Source organism: Mustelus asterias, chromosome 20 (assembly GCF_964213995.1).
Source record: "Mustelus asterias chromosome 20, sMusAst1.hap1.1, whole genome shotgun sequence".
NCBI classification, from domain to species: domain Eukaryota; kingdom Metazoa; phylum Chordata; class Chondrichthyes; order Carcharhiniformes; family Triakidae; genus Mustelus; species Mustelus asterias.
Window position 1 is genome coordinate 42086712 of NC_135820.1, and position 20026 is coordinate 42106737.

A 20026-nucleotide genomic window follows, 5' to 3' on the forward strand; every position below is an offset into this window, starting at 1 on the left:
TCACTTGAATGGGTGTAAATTGAGAGGTGGAAACTCAGTGAGACCTTTGTGCCCTCGTGCATCAATCATTGAAAGTAAGCGTGCAGGTACACCAGACAGTAAAGAAGGCAAATGGTATGTTGGCCTTCAAAGCGAGAGAATTTGAGTAGAGGCTTAGGGATGATTTGCAGCAATTGTATAGGGCATTGGTGAGGCCACACCTGGAGTATTGTGTGCAGTTTTGGTGTCCTTGTGTGAGGAAGGATGTCCTTGCTATAGAGGGAGTACAGCGAAGGTTTACCAGGCTGATTCCTGGGATAGCAGGTCTGTTATATGAGGAGAGACTAAATTGGTTGGGATTATATTCAGCGGAATTTACAAAAGTGAGAGGGGATCTCATAGAAACTTATAAAATTCTAACCGGCTTAGACAGGGTAGGTTCAGAAAGAACGTTCCCAATGGTGGGGGAGTCTAGAACTAGGGGTCATAGTTTGAGGATCAGGGGTAAAACTTTTAGAACTGAGGTAAAGATAAATTTCTTTACCCAGAGGGTGGTGATTGTGTGGAATTCACTACCACAGAAAGTAGTTGAGGACAAAACATTGTGTGATTTCATGAAGAAATTAGATATAGCTCTTGGGGCTAAAGGGATCTAGGAATATTGCAGGAGGGGGGATCAGGATATTGAATGTGATGATTGGCCATGATCAAAATGAATGGTGGAGCAGGCTCGAAGGGCTGAATTCACCACTCCTGCTTCTAGTTTCTATGGTTACTTTATTGATCAGCAGCAGTAGTTCTTCAGGCCTCACAAGGAATCCAGCTATCATAATGGAAATGCAATGCACGTTATCAAATTTACTTGGCCGTTCACATACTGGGGGTGATTTTGCACCTATGTTAGCTCTGAGCGCAGATGAGAGATGGGCACAATATCCCGCAAGAATCGGAAAACAGTATTTAGGCCGGGGATTTTCTGATTTTCCTCGTCTGTCACCGGTGTCATAACGTAGGGCAGGAACCTCCTTTCAATACATTTTAATAAGTTTAAATATTATCATCGGGCTTCCCCGTCATATGTTCCCCCCGCATTTAGAATTCCTTCATGTCAGTGAGGTTTACAACAGCTCCTTAAAAAGTTGATGCAATCGAGGGGAATCTGCCAGGGGTGCACAGCTAATTATAACCCCGGGGGTGGGCAAAGGGTCATGCACTGCCCGGGGGGTGGTTTGAGGGGGGAGGGGATGCACACTCTGGGGTTCTCCATCGAGAGAGGGTTCCCCTTATGTATGTGTGGAGGGCAGTGGGAGAAGGGGTTTGCCATGTGTCTGTGTGTCTGTGTGTCTGTGTGTGTCTGTGTGTGTCTGTGTGTGTCTGTGTGTGTCTGTGTGTGTGTCTGTGTGTGTGTCTGTGTGTGTCTGTGTGTGTGTCTGTGTGTGTGTATGTCTGTGTGTGTCTGTCTGTCTGTGTCTGTGTGTCTTATTGCAGATCACACCGTTTGCACCCCGATCTCCATGGAGCTGGCATTGCCAATCGGACCCCACTCCCTACTGTGATGGGAAAGACCACACCTCCAGTGTTTTGTGCACGAGTGTCAGAGAATGTAGAGAGTAAACTCAGCTGTGCAGCTGGAGAGATACTTGCTGTTTTTCTTGTCCCAGCCAGCACTCTGTGCATAGAGTGGAAAATTCTGCCCATTAAATGGGGATCTTTGGCCGAAATTCTCCAGCCGTTCACACACGGCATTGAACGGAGATTTGGCCGAGCGCCAAATTCTTCGTTCTCGCTGGCAGCGTCGGTGGTGCGTGAAAGGCTGGAGAATTCCGGCCATTGTCATGACTGCGCATCATGTATTTCTGTTAAATACATTTTATATTTTGAATCTTTGATCTTGACAGTTAATATTGCCACCACCTTCTGCGTATGAATCAAACTGTAAATGTGCGCTTTTACTAGAACAGCTGGACTCTGGAATGTGTACGATTAAGTTTGTTTGTGAAAGACTTCTTATAGGTTGGCATTAACCTGATGGAGAAGAGATTCTGCACAATTAGTGGTGAAACAATCAATCACCCATTTGCTTTTTGTTATCACAGGCGAATGGGTATGCTTCCTGTTCGACAGTTTCTTAGTGACCTATATTTTAGAAGTATTTGTTATACTATTTTTATGTTTTTGTTTTTAAAAAGGCATAAATGGCAAATGCATTGGTTGTTTTCTGGCCAGTTCTGTTCCAGCACAACAAAATGGCACCAAGGCGTCTGAGCAGATTTTTTAAACAGACCAAAACTGCATTATCTGATTTCTGTGACTATGCTGAATAGATTTATTGTATAATTGCCACTTAATTTTTGTAACATCAATCTTCCATTCGTTTTACTGAAGCCCTTTGAAATGATTGCAGGCTCCAGGATGAGTAGATGCAGATAGGGCCAAGTTTTGTGGGTTAGGTGTGACTGCCAGTGACGAGATTGGCTTGTTTAAGAATCTCTCTGAATAGCTTGAAGCTCTGTTGTGGAAATGTCACGAGGCTTCACTCCTGGAACTGATTATCCAAACATCTGCCTGCAGTGTGTTGAGATGATGCGGTAACAGCCAGTCAACCTGTTGGGAGTCCTTTTATTTAAAACGAGATCTTTATTTAACATCTATTGTGAGGCATGCACAGGATAACATGCTGCCTTGTGTTTGTCGCAGTGATGTTCAAAGACCAAGACTGCTGGAGTTGCCCCGATGCTTTTATTTTGTGTGATTCTAAGTCGGACTGATCCATTTGCAAACTCAAGTGCACGCTGAGCTGACTGATCTCCACTGGGGTCCCACAATTGGCCTAATATCCTGAGGTTAAGGAACGCATAAAGTTGGTAGTCTGGCTGCCGATTGCATTTCAGAGACCACTGCTGAAACATTTCTAGGTGCGCGCATTTGTGTACAGATGCCTGATCAGTGAGGTTGGTTGTGACGCCTCTGCGGTTAAATATCCCACTCATACTGACTGTCAGTGGCCACTTGCCTGAGGTAGATTTCCAGCCCTCATGACAATGTGTCCCAACTAAGAATGGAATTCTGCAGCCTCCCCCTCCCCCACCCCGCAGTGGCTTTTCTGGCAGCAGAGGCGGCTCAATATTGGATTCCACTAAAGTGGAAAGCAATTTACAAGCCTCACCCGTGCAGCTATCTAGGAAACCTGCGATGGGGGAAGAGGGACGACTTCGTTGGGACTGGGAAATCCTGCAGGTCGGAAGGCCTGGAGAATTCCGCTCATAAGAGTCTGTTCCTTCAGGAGAGTAGAGGAGGAAAGCTGGGGATAATTTGAAATCTATGCTGACTTTTGAACCGATTGAGCTGATTTAATCAGATAGTTAACTAATGTTTAGTTTAATATCACCTTTGTCAAAGCAATTCTTGCGGTTTGAGGATGATGTCAGCACATCGCAATGACAGTGCAGTTTGAGAGGTTTCAGGAAGTAAGGTGATGTATTTTAAATAGAATCAATGATTTACTATCAGTCACTACTAGGCTGCTGGTGTTTGATTTGTAGATTATAGATGTTTACAGTATAGATATCTAAACTCTGCCATTGATTTTGCAGAGCTAGATGGTAAGAGATGAGAAATAGGGTGGGGGACATGTTCCAACATGGGCATTTTCATAGAATCCCTACAGTGCAGAAGGAGGCCATTCGGCCCATCAAGTCTGCACCGACTTTCCAACAGAGTATCTTACCCAGGCCCGTCCCTGTAACCCCACATATTTACCCCAACAAATCCCCCTAATCTACAGCAAGTTACCATGGCCTATCCACCTAACCTGCACATCTTCAGAGTGTGTGAGGAAGCTGGAGCACCCGGGGGAAACCCATGCAGACACGGGAAGAATGTGCAAACTCCACACAGATGGTGACCTGAGGCCGGAATTGAACCCGGGTCCCTGGCACTGAGGTAGCAGTGTTAACCACTGTGTCACCATGCTGCCTATTTAAAGTAATGACAAATTTCCTTAAGGCATATTTTAAATCTTGCCCCATAGTAAAGCTGGATGCTGAGCAAGACTGTCCCTCCCCTGATGCTCACTTATGGGTGGCAGAAGGACAAGTTAAATGGCTACTAAACCATTTCAGCATGACTCAACAAAACTTTTAACGTACATTTTCCACTGCAGCAGAACACTGTGCCCTCTCAAGGCTAGCTTCTCTAGCTAAAGTTGGAGAACTTTAGGGTGGCACGGTGGTTAGAACCTCTACCTCACAGCACCAGGGACCCGGGTTCAATTCCAGCCTTGGGTGACTGTCTGTGTGGAGTTTGCACTGCGTAGGTTTCCTCCGGATGCTCCAGTTTCCTCCCACAGTCCAAAGATGGCAGGTTAGGTGAATTGGCCATGCCAAATTGCCCTTGTGTTGGTTATGGGGATTAGCGGGATAAATGCATGGGGTTATGAGTTAAGCGGGTGGGGGGAGGGGTGGTGTTGTTGGGCCTGGGTAAGATGCTCTGCTGAAGAGTTGGTGCAGACTTGATGGGCTGAATGGCTCCTGTAGGAATTCCATGATTCTAACCTGTCATTATTATCCAATAACCCTGGAAAATTACCTGGGTCAGGCATCATCTTTGTGGTGGGCGGACATTCTGCTGAAGCAGAATTTCTGAGCCTTGTGGTTTTCTGGGACTGGCTGGCGAATGAGAGATGGGGTAGGCTGCTATTTTATGTGTCGTCTTCACTGAGATTCTGTGTTCCATCTAGTAGATGGGAATTGGCAGAATGTGCTCAATCAGGTTTGGAGTTCAGATAGTTCTGGGTGGGGTTGAAATTTGTCAGTGCCATTCTGGATTGGAATCGAACACTCCAGTGAAGGCACATTTCAGGTGCAAGACTGTGGGCACACAAAGATTATGGACCTCAGCTCTTTACCCTGCAATTCCCATTAGCACAAAAGCACAATTTATTTATGAAGCTCTCGAGTTGTGCGTGTGCAACATTCAGGCATTGATCTCCACCTGCACTAAGAAAGATGTTTTCTTTTTTGTCCTGTTCGTTTCTCTTCTTTGGAAGTGCTGTCACGTGTGAAGCCTTTGGTCACTAATCATATTTAAGCCCAGAGAACTGAGTACTGTTAGATAATTCACCCAGAGAGAGGGAGAACATCACAGTTAAACCTATCCCTATCTTGACACATTTATTCTGCAGTGGGATTGCTGTTTGGCTTTTCCCACCCCTAGTTTTGAATCATGAGGCCAAATGTAATGTCTCCATCAGCGGTGCATACTAAAAAGGCCATTTAGCCCATCTTCGTTCATCATTCAAGAAAGAGCTTGAAGTCCCTTTATGATGCTAGCCTCAAACGGCTTCTTGTTTTCTACATTCTTTCATGCTCAGCAAAATCAGCATTGGCAGAATATTCATGCTGCTTTCATTTTAAAACATTCTTCAGAGTTCCCTGTTCCATACTTTCTCTTTCATTCTGTCTAGATGGTGCTGATCGTTACTGAGGTACAACTTCAGTACTGTCAGCAGCCCTCTAGAGCTCGATCCAAGTGACCCTTTGTGTGAATCTCGGGGGTGAGAATTCACAGGTTAGTCAACCATGGAAAGCATCACAGCTGCACCTGTTGGTTCCTGCCCAAGTTCTACAGACGTGTGGTGGCCATTGGATAGTAAAGCAGCAATGGGAAACCTGGAATAATGTTTGCTCCCTCCCTTGTCTTGGGCACCGAGGCTAATTGTAACGCATAACTACCGCTGCAGCTGAGATCAGTGAATGTCAGGAATTGAACTTGGGGGTCTTTCGTTTGGGTGGATACAAAATATCAGGAGATCTTCAGAACAGTTTTTCAAAAGAGACTTCTGAAAACTCAATAACAGTTATGTTTAGTTTGAGTGCATTAAATAGAGAGGTGAAATGGTCCATTACATTACAGCTCGGTCAGGTACACTTTGTAAGAATAATACACTTGCCCTCAGAGTACAGCTCTCCTGCCTGGAAACCTGTTGTTTACTGTCTTAGGTTGGTTTGAAGCAATCGCTACCTCATTTCAATTTGTTAAATGCTGCCCAGTTCCTGGCGCTGTGTTTTTAGTGAGGGCAGAGGCGATGAATGTGTTTACCAGCCCAAAATGTTTTGACTTTGATTTTATTTTTGGCTTGCAGGGTTTTGTCTTGGCAGTGACAGTCATTCGAGAGGCAGTGGAAGAGATCCGATGTTATGTCCGAGACAAAGAAGTGAACTCCCAGATCTACAGCAAGCTCACGGCGAGAGGTCAGCACCTAGGGCCCTGCTCCTGCTTCTTGTATCCTGTTGCCAGCTGCCCAAACAGTAGGATTTAACTAAATTGAACAACATTTAAAATCAAAGGCTCTGTTCTCGGAGAGCATATGTGCTGTTTCTGCATTGCTATCCAAGTGATGTGACAAAGCCCCCATTTGGAGCACTCCTAGAGATTTATGATGTATCTGCCATTCGCGTAGCAAAGGTGGTTTGGTTTAAAAATAAAAGACTGCTGTTAGTTTCACTCTTAGATTTGGTTTATTAATAGAAGATTTTTAAGTAAATGTGGAATATTCATCACCCCCGACATGATATTGAGACACTTCATCAGCACCAAGCAGACGTCTATGGTGTGTAAGGATCAAATCTTTACAAATGAATTAAATGTAGTCTAAAATATTTGAAGTATTACCAGTAGCACAAAACTGACGCACTTTAAACACGATCGCCAAAACTTTCCAGCCCTATCTTGGTGGGTTTTGCTGAAGCAAATGCAGTGATCTGTTTAAATTCCTGTTGACCTCGGCAGGATCGGAAAATCCCGCCTGCAAGAGGGATCGGAAAATCCCGCCCTACGCCAATATGTCTTTGAAGTATCATTGAATCAATTTCAGAATTAGTAATTCTGTCACAAACCTCACAGTAGGAATTGGTTTCTGCTCTTGAGTTTTATAAAATAGCCTGTTGCAGCCCTGATTGAATCTACAACCTATGGAGAGAGGCCTGTGTGGGTTGAGATGACCTGCAGAGATGTTTAAGCGTATGAACAAATGACCAAACACGCTGAAAGACTTACAGTGCTGGCAGGGCTCAGAGCTGACCTCATTTTTTTATGAGATGGTTGCTGTGTTTAACCCTGACAGATGGCCAGAACAGTGCCATGAAATCTCAATGTTGTGGAACTAATCCAATCTGAAATGGGATGCAAGGTTGGGTTAGAGAACTCAACACAATCCACTTTTACTAATCTGCACCGATCCTGCAAGGTCTACTTCTATTTCTGGCTTCTTCAACGGGTTTGGGACCGATTTCTTGTGTGATTAGGCCAGTTTCTCTCCACGCCATTGCTACCAAACAATTCACGCCAGCGGGAATCTCCTGTCCCGATGCAGTGAACAGAGGTTTGGCTGAGTGCCAAATTCTCCATCCTCTCTGGCGGCGGGGCGTGAATGGCCGTAGAGTTCCGGCCATTGTTCTCTGAATATCTGACGTGAAAAGAGTGTTTAATTAGTCAGATATATTTTCTTCCAAGGGTATTGTTTGTATCTATTAATTTATTCAAAAATATCCTTAAATGGTTGGTTCAGCATAATTACTGAACCACCCATTGCTTATGTTAGCTATGTACATTAGCATGGGGTGAGGCAGGTAAAACATCCTGGATCTTAGTTAATAAACTATAGAGGCTGTTGTGTAATATTAACACCAGGTGATAGTATATAATGGACACTAATTGGTCTCTCATTATACATCTCTCTCAATTTTTTGTTTCAGTTGAAGTCAATGGGAATAAAAATCTGAAAAAATGGTGCGAGACCCTGTACACCATCACCCCAAATTAAAATTACCCCCCAGAGACCTCTTTGGATTGATCAATTTCTAAATGCACTCCCTCATGTGGAACTGAGCGACAAAGAGCAGAATCATAGAATCCGTACAGTGCAGAAGGAGGCCATTCGGCCCATCAAGACTGCACCGACCACAATCCCACCCAGGTCCTATCCCTGTAACCCCATGTATTTACCTCACTAATCCCCTGACACTAAGGGGCAATTTAGCATGGCCAATCCATCTAAACTGGAAATCTTTGGACTGTGGGAGGAAACGAGAACACCCGGAGGAAACCCACGCAGACACGGGGAGAATGTGCAAACTCCACACAGTCACCCAAGGCTTGAATCAGACCTGGGTCCCTGGCGCTGTGAGGTATCAGTGCCAACAAATGTGCCGACATTCCAGTGAGCTCTGACTCTTGTCTATACTGAGTTAGCTGATCTCTGTTGGATGACAGAAAGAGTCCAATGACGTAAATGCCATTGAATGTCAAGGGAGATGGTTAGATTCTGTCTTGGTGGATTTGGAGTATGAGTTTGAATCATACAGGTTGTGCACTTTTTTGCGAAAATGGTATTCACCACATTACTTGAGACTTCAAATTTAGCATTTGTCTTTAAAAAAAGAGTGCTTTAGAATTAACAAATAGCCCATTACGTTTTTGGCACTTTCTTCCCATGTTTCCTGAAACTGTTGACATTTGCTGATATACATTTCCATATGTGTAGGATGCTCTTCAATATCTTATCCTAGTGGCCATTTTTCAAGTATCAACCTACATAATGAGTGCTGACAAGTATTCAGGAGTGTGAATCATGGCTGATTCATACCCACACCCTCCCCTTAGCTGGAAGCTCAGCTAAGTGCCAAATACGATACTGAATTTGTGAACAGCCTGATTCATCAAAGGCAATAGCAGGTGGAGTCAGCGGCAAAAGCATGCATTTCTGGTGGGGGATCGAAGAAGCTGGCTGTGGTCTTCCAGTCCTTAGCAGGAGGAAATTGTAATTCATGCCAGATTGGGCGTTGAACAAGCAGTTTGACAGTACGGAGTCAGTGATGGGGTGGAGCGGTAGAGCCAACGTATGGAAGCTGACACAGTATTTGCAAACTTGCCAGATGAAGCTGGGAGCTTCTGCTGTGAATGATTCCAATACTACACCAGGCATTGCCTTCTGGCACTACGCTAATAGGAACGCGAGCCCACCTTTCAAAAAAAAAGTCTGGTCCAAAATCTTAGTCTTAGACCCTGATTTTACCGGCATGGCTGCACAAGGCTCGTAAGATCATGCCCGAGGCCAACGGGGAATGTCGTTCTGCGAGCCTTCCCACCCCGGTAAAATCAGGGCTTTAGTGGGCATTTTGTAATGCAGAGTTTTCCATAGACGAGGGATGATTTTAAAAGGGAGAGAATGGTATGGCTGGAATTTTATGACCACACTGCCCAGAGTGGGGTTGATGGGGGTGTTAAAACCGGATGTTATGGGGGGGGGTTGCTGCAGGAGGGGGTTGTTCCTCCTGTTTGGGCACCCTGACCGTCATAACATGGGATCATTATGCTGCCGTAGTGTTGACTCATTGATGAGATCTTGAGACTTGTGTGTTTAAATATCAACATCTTTATTGGTACCATAGAATCATAGAAGAATCATACAATCCCTACAGTGCAGAAAGAGGCCATTCAGCCCATTTAGCCTGCACCAACAATCCCACCCAGGCCCGATCCCCATAACCCAGGCTTTAACCGTACGGTGGCACAGTGGTTAGCACTGCTGCCTCACAGCGCCAGGGATTCGGGTTCGATTCCCGGCTTGGGTCACTATCTGTGTGGAGTTTGCATGTTCTCCCTGTGTCTGTGTGGGTTTCCTCTGGGTGCTCTGGTTTCCTCCCACAGTCTGAAAGACATGCTGGTTAGGTGCATTGAGCCGAACAGGTGCCAGAATGTGGCGACTAGGGGAATTTCACAGTAACTTCATTGCAGTGTTAATGTAAGCCTTACTTGTGACTAATAAATAAAACTTTAACTATTTACAGTTCCCAGTATGATCTGGCATGGTGTTGTTCCCACCATGCAGGCTAGCTGCTTACGGAGTGTTCTTCTAGACTGTTCTCTTACCATGTGACTACAGACATCATGTTGTGGGTAGTGCCACTCTCCAGTCCCACATTAACCCTTGCCCTGCTGAGAACCTTTTACATTATAATGCATATAGGCGCATATCATCACACTGACTGTGGGCTCGAAAGGGAGTTGCACCATGGAATGGCTGACCCTACATTAAGAGTGGCCCTGGCCTCAGGATTGAAGGTGGTGGGGGGGAATGAGGAGGGAAGTGGGAGGGGCGCAAAGCCACAATCTCAAGACAACTAATTGTCTGATGACCATGAAATCGAGTTATGATTTCCAGGGCAAGCGGAGGCTATGCTTACACCCCGCCCTCCCCGCCCCACCCACCCCCAGTTTCCCCACCCACCTGACTTTCAAGCTGTGGGTGGGGCCACTGCCTCCATGTTAAATCCCAGGCTACAGCTTAGTAATACTCCTGTAATATACATTTTTCAAAACATTCTCCTTTCTGGTGAGCTTAATTTCATTTTCATAATGTAACCCAAGGGGAAAAGTCTGGTTGAAGTTCTAATTTACCTATTTGACACGGAGTATTACTAGAATTATATCTTGGCTGAAATTTTCCAGTCGTTCAAGCTAGTGGGATTCTCCAGTCCCACTGCAGTGAATGGAGATTTGGCTGAGCGCCAAATTCTCCATCTTTGCTTGCAGCGGGGGCGGGGTGTGAATGGCTGAAAAATTCCGACCCTTATGTCACATGGCTGCTCTTGCCATTCTGAGTTTTGATAGGTCAGCTGTTAAATAGTAGAGACTAAATAAGTACATTTGTGGGGAACCAGTGGAAAGGAAGAGGGAAATAATTTGGATCTATCAGTTGCTTTGCTCAAATATTTGGCCTGAATCACAGTGTGAGAGTTATGATAGGCTCCCTCCATCTAATGACACTATGGGCAGAATTTTTAAAAAATGTCAAAGTGTCAGGTTCTGACTGAAAACTGGCATGTTTCTCCCCCAGAGAAACAGTCAGGTTTTCACACCTGATTTTCTGAAACTTTGTCAAAACAAAGTTAGTACTGCTGCCTCACAGCGTCAGGGAGCCAAGCTCAATTCTGGCCTCGGGTCACTGTCTGTGTAGAGTTTGCACATTCTCCCCATGTCTGCGTGGATTTCCTCCAGGTGCTCCGGTTTCCTCCCATAGTACAAAAATGTGTGGGTTAGGTTGATTGGCCATGCTAAATTGCCTCTTAATGTCAGGGGGTTAACAGGGTAAATACGTGGGGTTATGGGGATAGGATCTGGGTAGGATTGTGGTTGGTGCAGACTCGATGGACCAAATGGCCTCCTTCTGCATTGTAGGGATTCTAAAAGGTGTTTTGCACCGTCATTCCTGAGGGATGGGGCCCAAAGACATCAGCAAGCCCGGCTTCACAGGCACTCCGATCTCAAATTGGAAGTTAAAGGTCCTCTCCTCACCCATCATCATCAGCATCAGAGCATTGATGTTTCCCTCACCTCCCAGGAGCTATACTCACCTCTGAGCCCCCGATGTGTTTATCATGACTAGTTTCTGTTTTGGAAATGAGTAGTGATTCCCACCAGATTCTCAGCACACTGACGGAACATATGGAGATCCCAAAAGCTATAGTGTAAAGCCCTTCCTGCATATTTCGATCTATTTAAATAGATGGAAATCAGACTCATGGCCTCACTGGGCATGAACCTGATTATGTCACCTGCGGGGGGCAGGGAAGATCTCATTATGAGATCTTCTTGGCGTAAATCCCGTTATGTCCCTCCCCCGAGAGTTAGAGGCCATAACGGGATTTGCGCTCGCGTCAAACAAGCCCGGAAAATCTTGGCTTTTGAGTGCAAAGTGGAAGTGTTAGCAATCGCTGCTTGTTGTCAGACCGTCAGAGGGCTGGGCTGATTATTGTTAATCTGAAGCTGTGTAGTGAAGTGCATCCTGCAAGAGATGTAAATAAAGTGTTTTAAGTAATAAAGCCAATGTGACCTTTGTCATTTCTGCTAATTTCCTCCTGAACTGGCTGCTTGCCTGGTAATAAATGTAATATATTGCAGATCATTATTGCAGCTGGGCCTAAGGTTCTACTTCTTGAAAGTATATCCCAAAACTTAAATGTACTGAAAATAGTCAGTGTTGGAAACCCAGCAATGCTTGCATTGATAGACGTGTTATTTCTGTGTCTTATATGGTCATAATCCCTTTCATTTAAGTTATCCCATGCTGTGTGAGAAAAAGAGTCAATAAAAGCCACTCATATTTTCACACAACTTGGAGAGACTTGTGAAAGGAGACTTGTGTTTTATTTAAACTGAAAATAGGATCGAAAGATGCTTTGTGATGGGCAAATATTATGTGTAAATAAGTTAGTTTTACGTTTAATTCTTTCCTCACCTCTTTTCTGCAACTGGTATTCACCCTTCTTTGGCACTGTTGGCAGTCTCTCTGGAGGTTTCACAAGTAGCCACTAATTATACCCAGGCATTGACAACAAATGTTGATAACCCCTAGACTGTGTAGAACGTTACAACTGTGCCCTGTCTGATCTCATCCAGTGTCCACACACTGGCACTTCCAGCAGGGCAGGGGTCAGGAGATAGAAATCAGGACACCATTCATTTTTTTTTCTAATCCTTGAGCACTGAGAGAAACTTAGTACCCTCGCTGAGATCATTAAACCTGACATTGACTTAAGCCTTCTTGTCTTGTACATAATCAAAATTTTTAACTGCTACTTTAGTTTAATTTTCTGATTCACATAGCTTCAGTCCTTGGTGAAGGATATTTCTCAGCAAGGTTCCTATGCATGCAGATTGCTATTGAGGAGAGAGTCATCATGGAAAGTGAGTGATGCTCCTGGGTTGCTCTGCACATGTCCCTTTGGTCAACTCCATAGCATTGGCAGAGGTTTGAAAATCATAAGGAGGGGAGAGAATTTACCCTCTTGACTCATCGTTATCACCTGTTGATTAACTGAACGTCACCCAAAACAAAATATTCCAATTATCTTCCTGCACCGAGCTATGGACTTTGCTTCCATAGTAATTCCTAGAGCTGGTCGCTCACCTGTAACCAAGGTCTTATAATTTGAAGGGGAGAGGAGTTCCACTCCCACTCCCACTCCGCATCACATCAAGCATGGTTGACTAGGAGTCTCTCCTGCTCTTATTGCCGGGCATTGGCATGTTGGGAGGATTTACAGGTTGACACTCAACCTGTTTAACCGCATTATGAATGCACCTTCCGTGGCCATCAAGTCCTGGGGTGGAACTGGAACCCGGAGCTTCTGGCTGAGAGGCAGGGACATTATCCACGGCACCAAAGACGTCTGGAAAAAAAGTATGAATGAAATCATCTGTACTTCTTAAACATTTTAAATTGATTTCATGTAGGCGAGAGGGCCATCCTTCAATGGACCTTTATTATAATTGGTAGCCATAATGAGCATCTTCTGTGCGGAAATGTGATACCAGTGGTAATTGTAAAGCACTAAAGCTTTGCCTTGTGTTCAGTTAGAATAAAGTGCATTCTCCAGTATAAAAAGCGCTGGAACTGCCATTCTGAGGCTTGGTGTATTGTGGTGTAGTTATTGAGCTGTTGTGGTTTATCTATTTTTATCAACTTCAGTGTCGTGCTCTTAATGTAAGCACTTGCTGTTACTAAGCTTCCATGTGCTGTTTCTGAATTAGATTAAAATGTCAATATATCACGCTATCAGAGAACCTCATTAAACTCTTCTCTGCACCATGGAACTTTCTGCTTCTCTCTCTTTCGGCTCAGGAAGTGGGGAGGGGCACAGTTTCCATACCTCCTTTTCTTAAAAGATACAATGGGCTTCCAACAATTGCTCACAAATAACTGCAGTACCTGTGTGGCACTGAGAACTGAGAAAAAGGAAACTGCTGTGGCTGGGTTTTCATTCTGGTGTCTGGGCCCTGATTTCTAGAGAACTTCTGAATCCTGACTCTGCTGCAAGATGGAGGTAGACCCCCAAGGTCATTTTTCAGTGCCAAGCCCATAAGTGGCCAGAAAGTGGGTTAGCTATGCCATTCAGGATGGGCCTACTGAGGCTGAAGGGTCCTCTAGCAATGACACCTATCAATGTGGAAGCTGCCAATGTACATAAAAGAGAGAGAGAGGGCACCTCCGTCTTGAGATGACTTCTGAACACTTTAAAAAAACATATGAACGGAAGGAGGCTATAGCTGTCGGCTGTTCTTGTGGAAGGGAACCATCTCCATAGCTGCACTGTGGCTATAGCTCTCACCATCTTGGTATGGTAGCTGTGAGGTAGTGCTGGCTTCCCGCTCCACCTCCAGAAGACCACCACCTTTCACTTGCTATGTTTTGACCACCATACGGGACCAGCCTGTTCACTTGGCATGGGGGAGAGGCTTTAATAGACCGTTTAATTGGCTACAAGCTGGCTCTGGGCGGACAGCAGGTCTGCCCCCAAGCAGTCTTTTTTAAAATGGCTCTGAGTGGCATGACAGCTGGAAGTTCAAGACCCACCTCCTGGTTCTGCTCCTTTAAATCCAACACTTGATCTATACTGTCAGTTGATCTTACTGAGAATGGAGGAAGGGTGCTACCCTTGGCCTCAAGCCAGGCAGGGTTCCTATTATAGAGTCATACAGGTATATAGCACAGAAAAAGGCCCATTGCGTTTGTGCCGGTCAAAGACAAACTGCCCAATGAATCTCATTTTCCAGCATTTGGCCCATAGCCTTGTGTGCCGTGGCATCACAAGTACACATCTGAATACTTCTTAAATGAAGGTGTCTGCCTCCACCACCATTTCAGGCAGGAAGTTCCAGACTCCCACCACCCTTTGGGTGAAAAGCTTTTCCTCACATCCCCTCTAAACCTCCTACCCCTTACCTTAAATCTATGCCCCCTGATCATTGATCCCTCACCAAGAGGAAAGATTTCTTCCCTCCATATATTTCTCACTCTATCTCTGCCCCTCATAATTTTATACATCTCAAACATGTCCCCCCTCAGTCTCCTCTGCTCCAAGGAAAACAACCCCAGTCTATCCTATCTCTCTTCATAACTAAAACTCATGCCCATCCTCTGCATCCTTTCCAATGCTGTCACATCCCTCCTATAATGCAGATTCTAGAACTGCACACAATACTCTAGCTACGCCTAACCAACGTTTTATATAGTTTAAGTTTATTTATTAGGTTCACATGTAGCTTACATTAACACTGCAATGAAGTTACTTCCCTGCTCTTAAACTCTATGCCTCGGCTAATATAGGTAGGTATACCATATGCCTTTTTAACAACTCTATCCACCTGTCCTGACACCTTATGCACACCAAGGTCCCTCTGATCCTTGGTGCTTCCCAGGGTCCTGCTGTTCTTCATGTATCCCCTTGCCTCATTTTTATTGAAAATAAATAATGAATTCTGGAAAGTGAATATGGACGTTCAGAAAAGAATATAGTTGCCTGGGCTCTGATGTGTCAGACTCCATCTTGCAGTTGCCAGTATAAATGGGGTATTGTTTGTAACCTGTGATTTTGATGAAGTTATGTTAAAATGCATTCTTCCTTTGTCATTCTAGGGACTGTGGTTGTCAAGAGCTCGAACATTCAAGTGGGGGATTTAATTATTGTTGATAAGGTTTGTGTTTTCATTTATAATTAAAGATTTCTTTCAAGTAACGTCGCAAGGTTTTAAGAAAGACATTATAGAAACATCTGGAAAGCAAAAAATATTAGAAAGAATAGTCAACACCGTTCTCGACAGGGAAGATCTTATTGTTTGGTTTTGTGGCAGTAACAATGGTGAAACTGTCAGTATTGGTCATTGTTAATCCCCTGGAACTGACAGCAACTTCTGGAGTTCACACATGTGGAGCTAAACATAGAAATCTAGAAATTGTTGTCAGTGATTCTGTGCTCATCCAGAGAGTGCACTATTGAATACAATTACTTAGAAATCATTGAACTTGTGAGATTTTCTTTGTTAGGGTATTAACCTCACTGTTAAAACTCTTGGAAAAGATACACTTGATACGAATGAGGTACAATTGAGTTTTTAATGGCAAAATGTGTTAATAATTATTGCCAAAAACCCTCATTGGTCTTGAAAGAATACTTTAATATTTTGTGATAAAATATCCACATTTTAATGCTTCTTAAAGCTTGCTTGATGTTTCAGCATGTACCTTAATTCCATGTGCCTGTCCCAATCATTTATTCCATGTCTGTAAAGTTAAAATTGTGAAGGAGTTCAGTGGATTTTATTTCCTGGTTTGCTGTCTGGGAGGAAACTTCAGTGTAATTGGCTGCTTGTGTGATGACATTGCTACTCCTGGGCACCTGGAAGATTCCCTTGATATGGTGACAGATTCCAACTGACATCAGGAAAGGAGAATTTTACACTACAAAGTTCACAGACTCTTTGTGGTCAATGATGAGTTGTTGCTTTGCCATTGACGGTGGAATCTGGCCCATTGAATTATTCAAAGAAGCAATGGAAAGGGTAGTGTGGTTGATTTAATAATCATGGGCTTGTAAAAGTCCAGTGTTAGGGTACTGTATAGTAAACTCATGGTTAACATTAGAATGTGTGCAGTCAGGGGACAAGTGGCAAAACAGATAGCAAACTGGCTACAAAGCAGAAAGCAGAGAGTAGTGGTTTAAGGTAGTTACTCCGATTGCCAGAAAGTTCCACAGGACTGATGCTGAGACCACTCTTGAGGTTCCTCCAGAATGCAATTAGAAATAATTGAAATGACAACTTTTTATTACTGTCACAAGTAGGCTTACATTAACACTGAAGTAAAGTTATTGTGAAAAATCCCCTAGTCGCCACACTCTGGAGCCTGTTTTGGTACACTGAGGTAGAATTTAGCACGGCCACTGCACCTAACCAGTACATCCTTTGGACTGTGGGAGGAAACCGGAACATCCGGAGGAAACCCACGCAGACGGGGAGAATGTGCAGACTCCGCACAGACAGTGACCAAGCCGAGAATCGAGCCAGGGTGCCTGGTTCTATAAAGTAGCAGTGCTAGCCACTGTGCTGTCCTTGGACACTACGTTCTGAGTTTTAGCAAGCATGGGCTGGTTTAGTACGGTCAGTACTTTGCCTTTTTAACATGAATTTATGAGACATGGGTGTCACTGGCTAACTAGCATTTATTGCCCATCCCTAGTTGCCCGAGGGCAGTTGAAAGTCATCCACATTGCTGTGGCTCTGGAGTCACATGTAGGCCAGGCCAGTTAAGGACGGCAGATTTCCTTCCCTAAAGGACATTGGTGAACTAGATGGGTTTTTCCGACAATCAACAATGGTTTCATGGTCATCAGTTGATTCTTAATTCCAGATTTTATTTATTGAATTCAAATTCCACCATCTGTCGTAGCAGGGTTCAAACCTGAACAGATCCCCAGAACATCAGCTGAGTTTCTGGATTAATAGTCTCGCGATAATACCACTAGGCTATTGCCTCCCTTAAGGAATAGAAATTCAGGAATGAAAACGGTTGCTAAGTACAATTAAAGGGGGAGAGAGATAGCCAAGTTGGACTTGACAGCGTGCCCTGGCAGCAATTGAAGGAGAAATTGAGGGTAAAAATAAGAGAGGAAGAAGAAAGATCGGATGGGTGGATAATGTTGAGACGTGGACTGAGGGCAGCTTAAAGAAAACCAGAGAAGAAGCAAGACCATGCCAATGGTGCCACTTATGACTATGGCGCCAACGAACAAATGGACCAATAAGGAATTTGGGAGAAATTTCTTTTCTCAGTGAGTGGCGAGAATATGGAACTCACAATCACATGGAACATTTGAGGTGTGTAGCATCGATGCATTTAAGGGGAAGCTAGATAATTTACATGAGCAAGAAACAAATATAAAAACAGAAAGGAATGAAAGATCTGCTGGTCGAAATGGCCTGTTTTATTTTATAAATTTTCCTGTAACTTGTGTACAGTCATAATGTTGGTTATCAACAGCAAATGTAATTTTATATCCAAACCCTGAAAAATGTGTAACCAACTGTATAGCCTAAGATGACCTTTGACTCAGAAGTAGTACAGCCGGCCAAATTTGTAATTTCTTTAAAATGTCTGGGGAATCTGTAATTGTTTCCAGGAATGTTTGCAAAGGGCTTCTAAGAGATTAGGATCAATTGTAATGTTATTGAGTAATAAAATAATTCTGGTCCATGTGTCCGAGAAGAGGTAGCAATTGGCAGGAAGGTCGCAATAAAAGCTGTGTGACCAGGCAAAGGAACAACTGCTGTGAAGAATAAAGGAAAACTAGAGGTAGAAGGTGATCACACTGGTGCAGGCACATTGAAAATGCAGAGAGATAGAAAGAGGAACACAGAATTCATGTGAGGAGAAGCCAGCAAAGTACTCGATGAAAAGATTTGTATTCTGTTTGGCAGTAAGAAAAAGTAGAAGGTTTCAGACCCTCTCAGGAAAATGATGTACGAATGGGCTGAAAGGCACCGAATCCTAATAGCAGTGAGAATAGCTCAGGCATACCATATGAGAGAGCTGAGAGTTTGGATCAGAGGACCAGACTACGAACTGGGTATTACTGGTTGTTTGGTTGAAAAGGAACACTGAAAAGCTACACCATCAGGACTGCTGTGACCTGAGGAAGAGACGGTTCATAGACATGTGCTTTGTCGGTGTTAACTCACTCTGGGGACCTTGGATAGAATACAGCTGCTGTTAAACATCAATCAAAAGTTAAATCGATTGAATGGGAAAGTGAGAGATCGTACACACTGGAGGTCGAGTTGGAGAACTTTGGAACTGCATATGATACCATATATGTGTGGAGAGTGATGCGGGTACTTGTGTCTTTGTAGGTTGTACCTTTGTTGTATTGACAATTTAAGGTTTGTTTGCCGTTTTGAATTGAAATACCATGTGCCTATTAATTCATGTTTAATTTGCATTGTTTCTGATCCTTGTTAAAGTAAAAATGACAAACGGTGAAATCTTGTTGGTTATTTCTTCATTTGGGAATCATTTGGTAAATTCTGTTATTTTCTGATTTTCGTTTTATGTAGAATCAGCGGGTACCTGCTGACATGATCTTCCTCCGAACATCAGATAAAAGTGGTAAGTGGCACGCTCACAGTAATTCATTTGAATTTTAAAGAGTTTCCCTCTCAACTGCCTCCCACTGCAGTATGACAGAACTGCTTTGTTTAAATATCCATTTGATCGCATTTCTGATACTGAGCAGGTTCCACTCCCTAGTCAATTCAGTCTGAATATCTAATCAGTAATGATTCAGTGTGATCAATTGCAATCTTGGTAATGCTGTTTAAACTGTCCCAGTTCTGGAAAAATAGTGCAATTCTTTGTTTTTATGATCATTGAATTTTTCAATCCATTTTTCATTGTTCAATGTGCCTGTATAATTCTCAGTGCTTGGGTTTACGGGACAGTACAACAAGTGAACAGTGACCAGTGTGGCAGAGAGCAGCTGTAAACGGGGTTGTAAGAAAAAGAGATGATCTCCTGCCCCCACCCCGGCAGTAGGTCATTGAGCTTATTCAGGATATTTGAGCCATTTGGACCCAGGAAGGTCGCAGATAATAGCAAACTGGCCGACATTTGAGCTCTGAGCACTTCTTCTTTACTCATCTTCATTGTTCAACTCAAATGGAAAAGATCAGCTGTCAAGGTAGCAACCAATCTACTGGCCGCTTTGCTAATTCAAAGCTATGGCTGAGTCCAGCTCCCAGGTCTGTAAGAAATCCAAACAGCTGGTCAAAAAATGTTGCTCATCAGTAACCATGACTGCACCCCTCCCCCCACCATCCTCCCCTCTCTCAGCCAGCTGCAGAGGCGAGTGCCAAAAAGCTGCATGTCCTGACCTCCAGTGATCCTGGAATAGTCTACACTGCGCTAATATCAATTCAGCTTCCCCCTTCAGTTCCAATAGAGACACAACCAGTTTAATATACTGCTGCACCACCGATTGGAGTGCTGTTAAACAATAGGTGGTACAGTTAAAGCAGAATTGTTTGACTTTATATCAGTCCGGTTGACCTGAAAAATAACCCAACCACTGAGAGTACTGCTTTTGCTCTGCCGTCTGATGTTGTAAATTGAATTTGCTAATTGAACCTGAGGAGTGGAGCTAACTGGGGTGAG

At 43.9% G+C, this 20026-nt stretch overlaps 1 protein-coding gene across 1 annotated transcript in view; it reads left to right on the forward strand.

The window, feature by feature from the left end:
- The window catches only part of atp9a (ATPase phospholipid transporting 9A), a 185461-nt gene that overhangs the window by 51025 nt on the left and 114410 nt on the right, over nucleotides 1-20026 (forward strand). The window contains exons 4-6 of the mRNA XM_078236446.1: nucleotides 6122-6230; nucleotides 15458-15516; nucleotides 18931-18982. Of these exons, the coding sequence (XP_078092572.1) occupies nucleotides 6122-6230; nucleotides 15458-15516; nucleotides 18931-18982 (220 nt within the window). The remainder of the gene's footprint in view (nucleotides 1-6121; nucleotides 6231-15457; nucleotides 15517-18930; nucleotides 18983-20026) is intronic.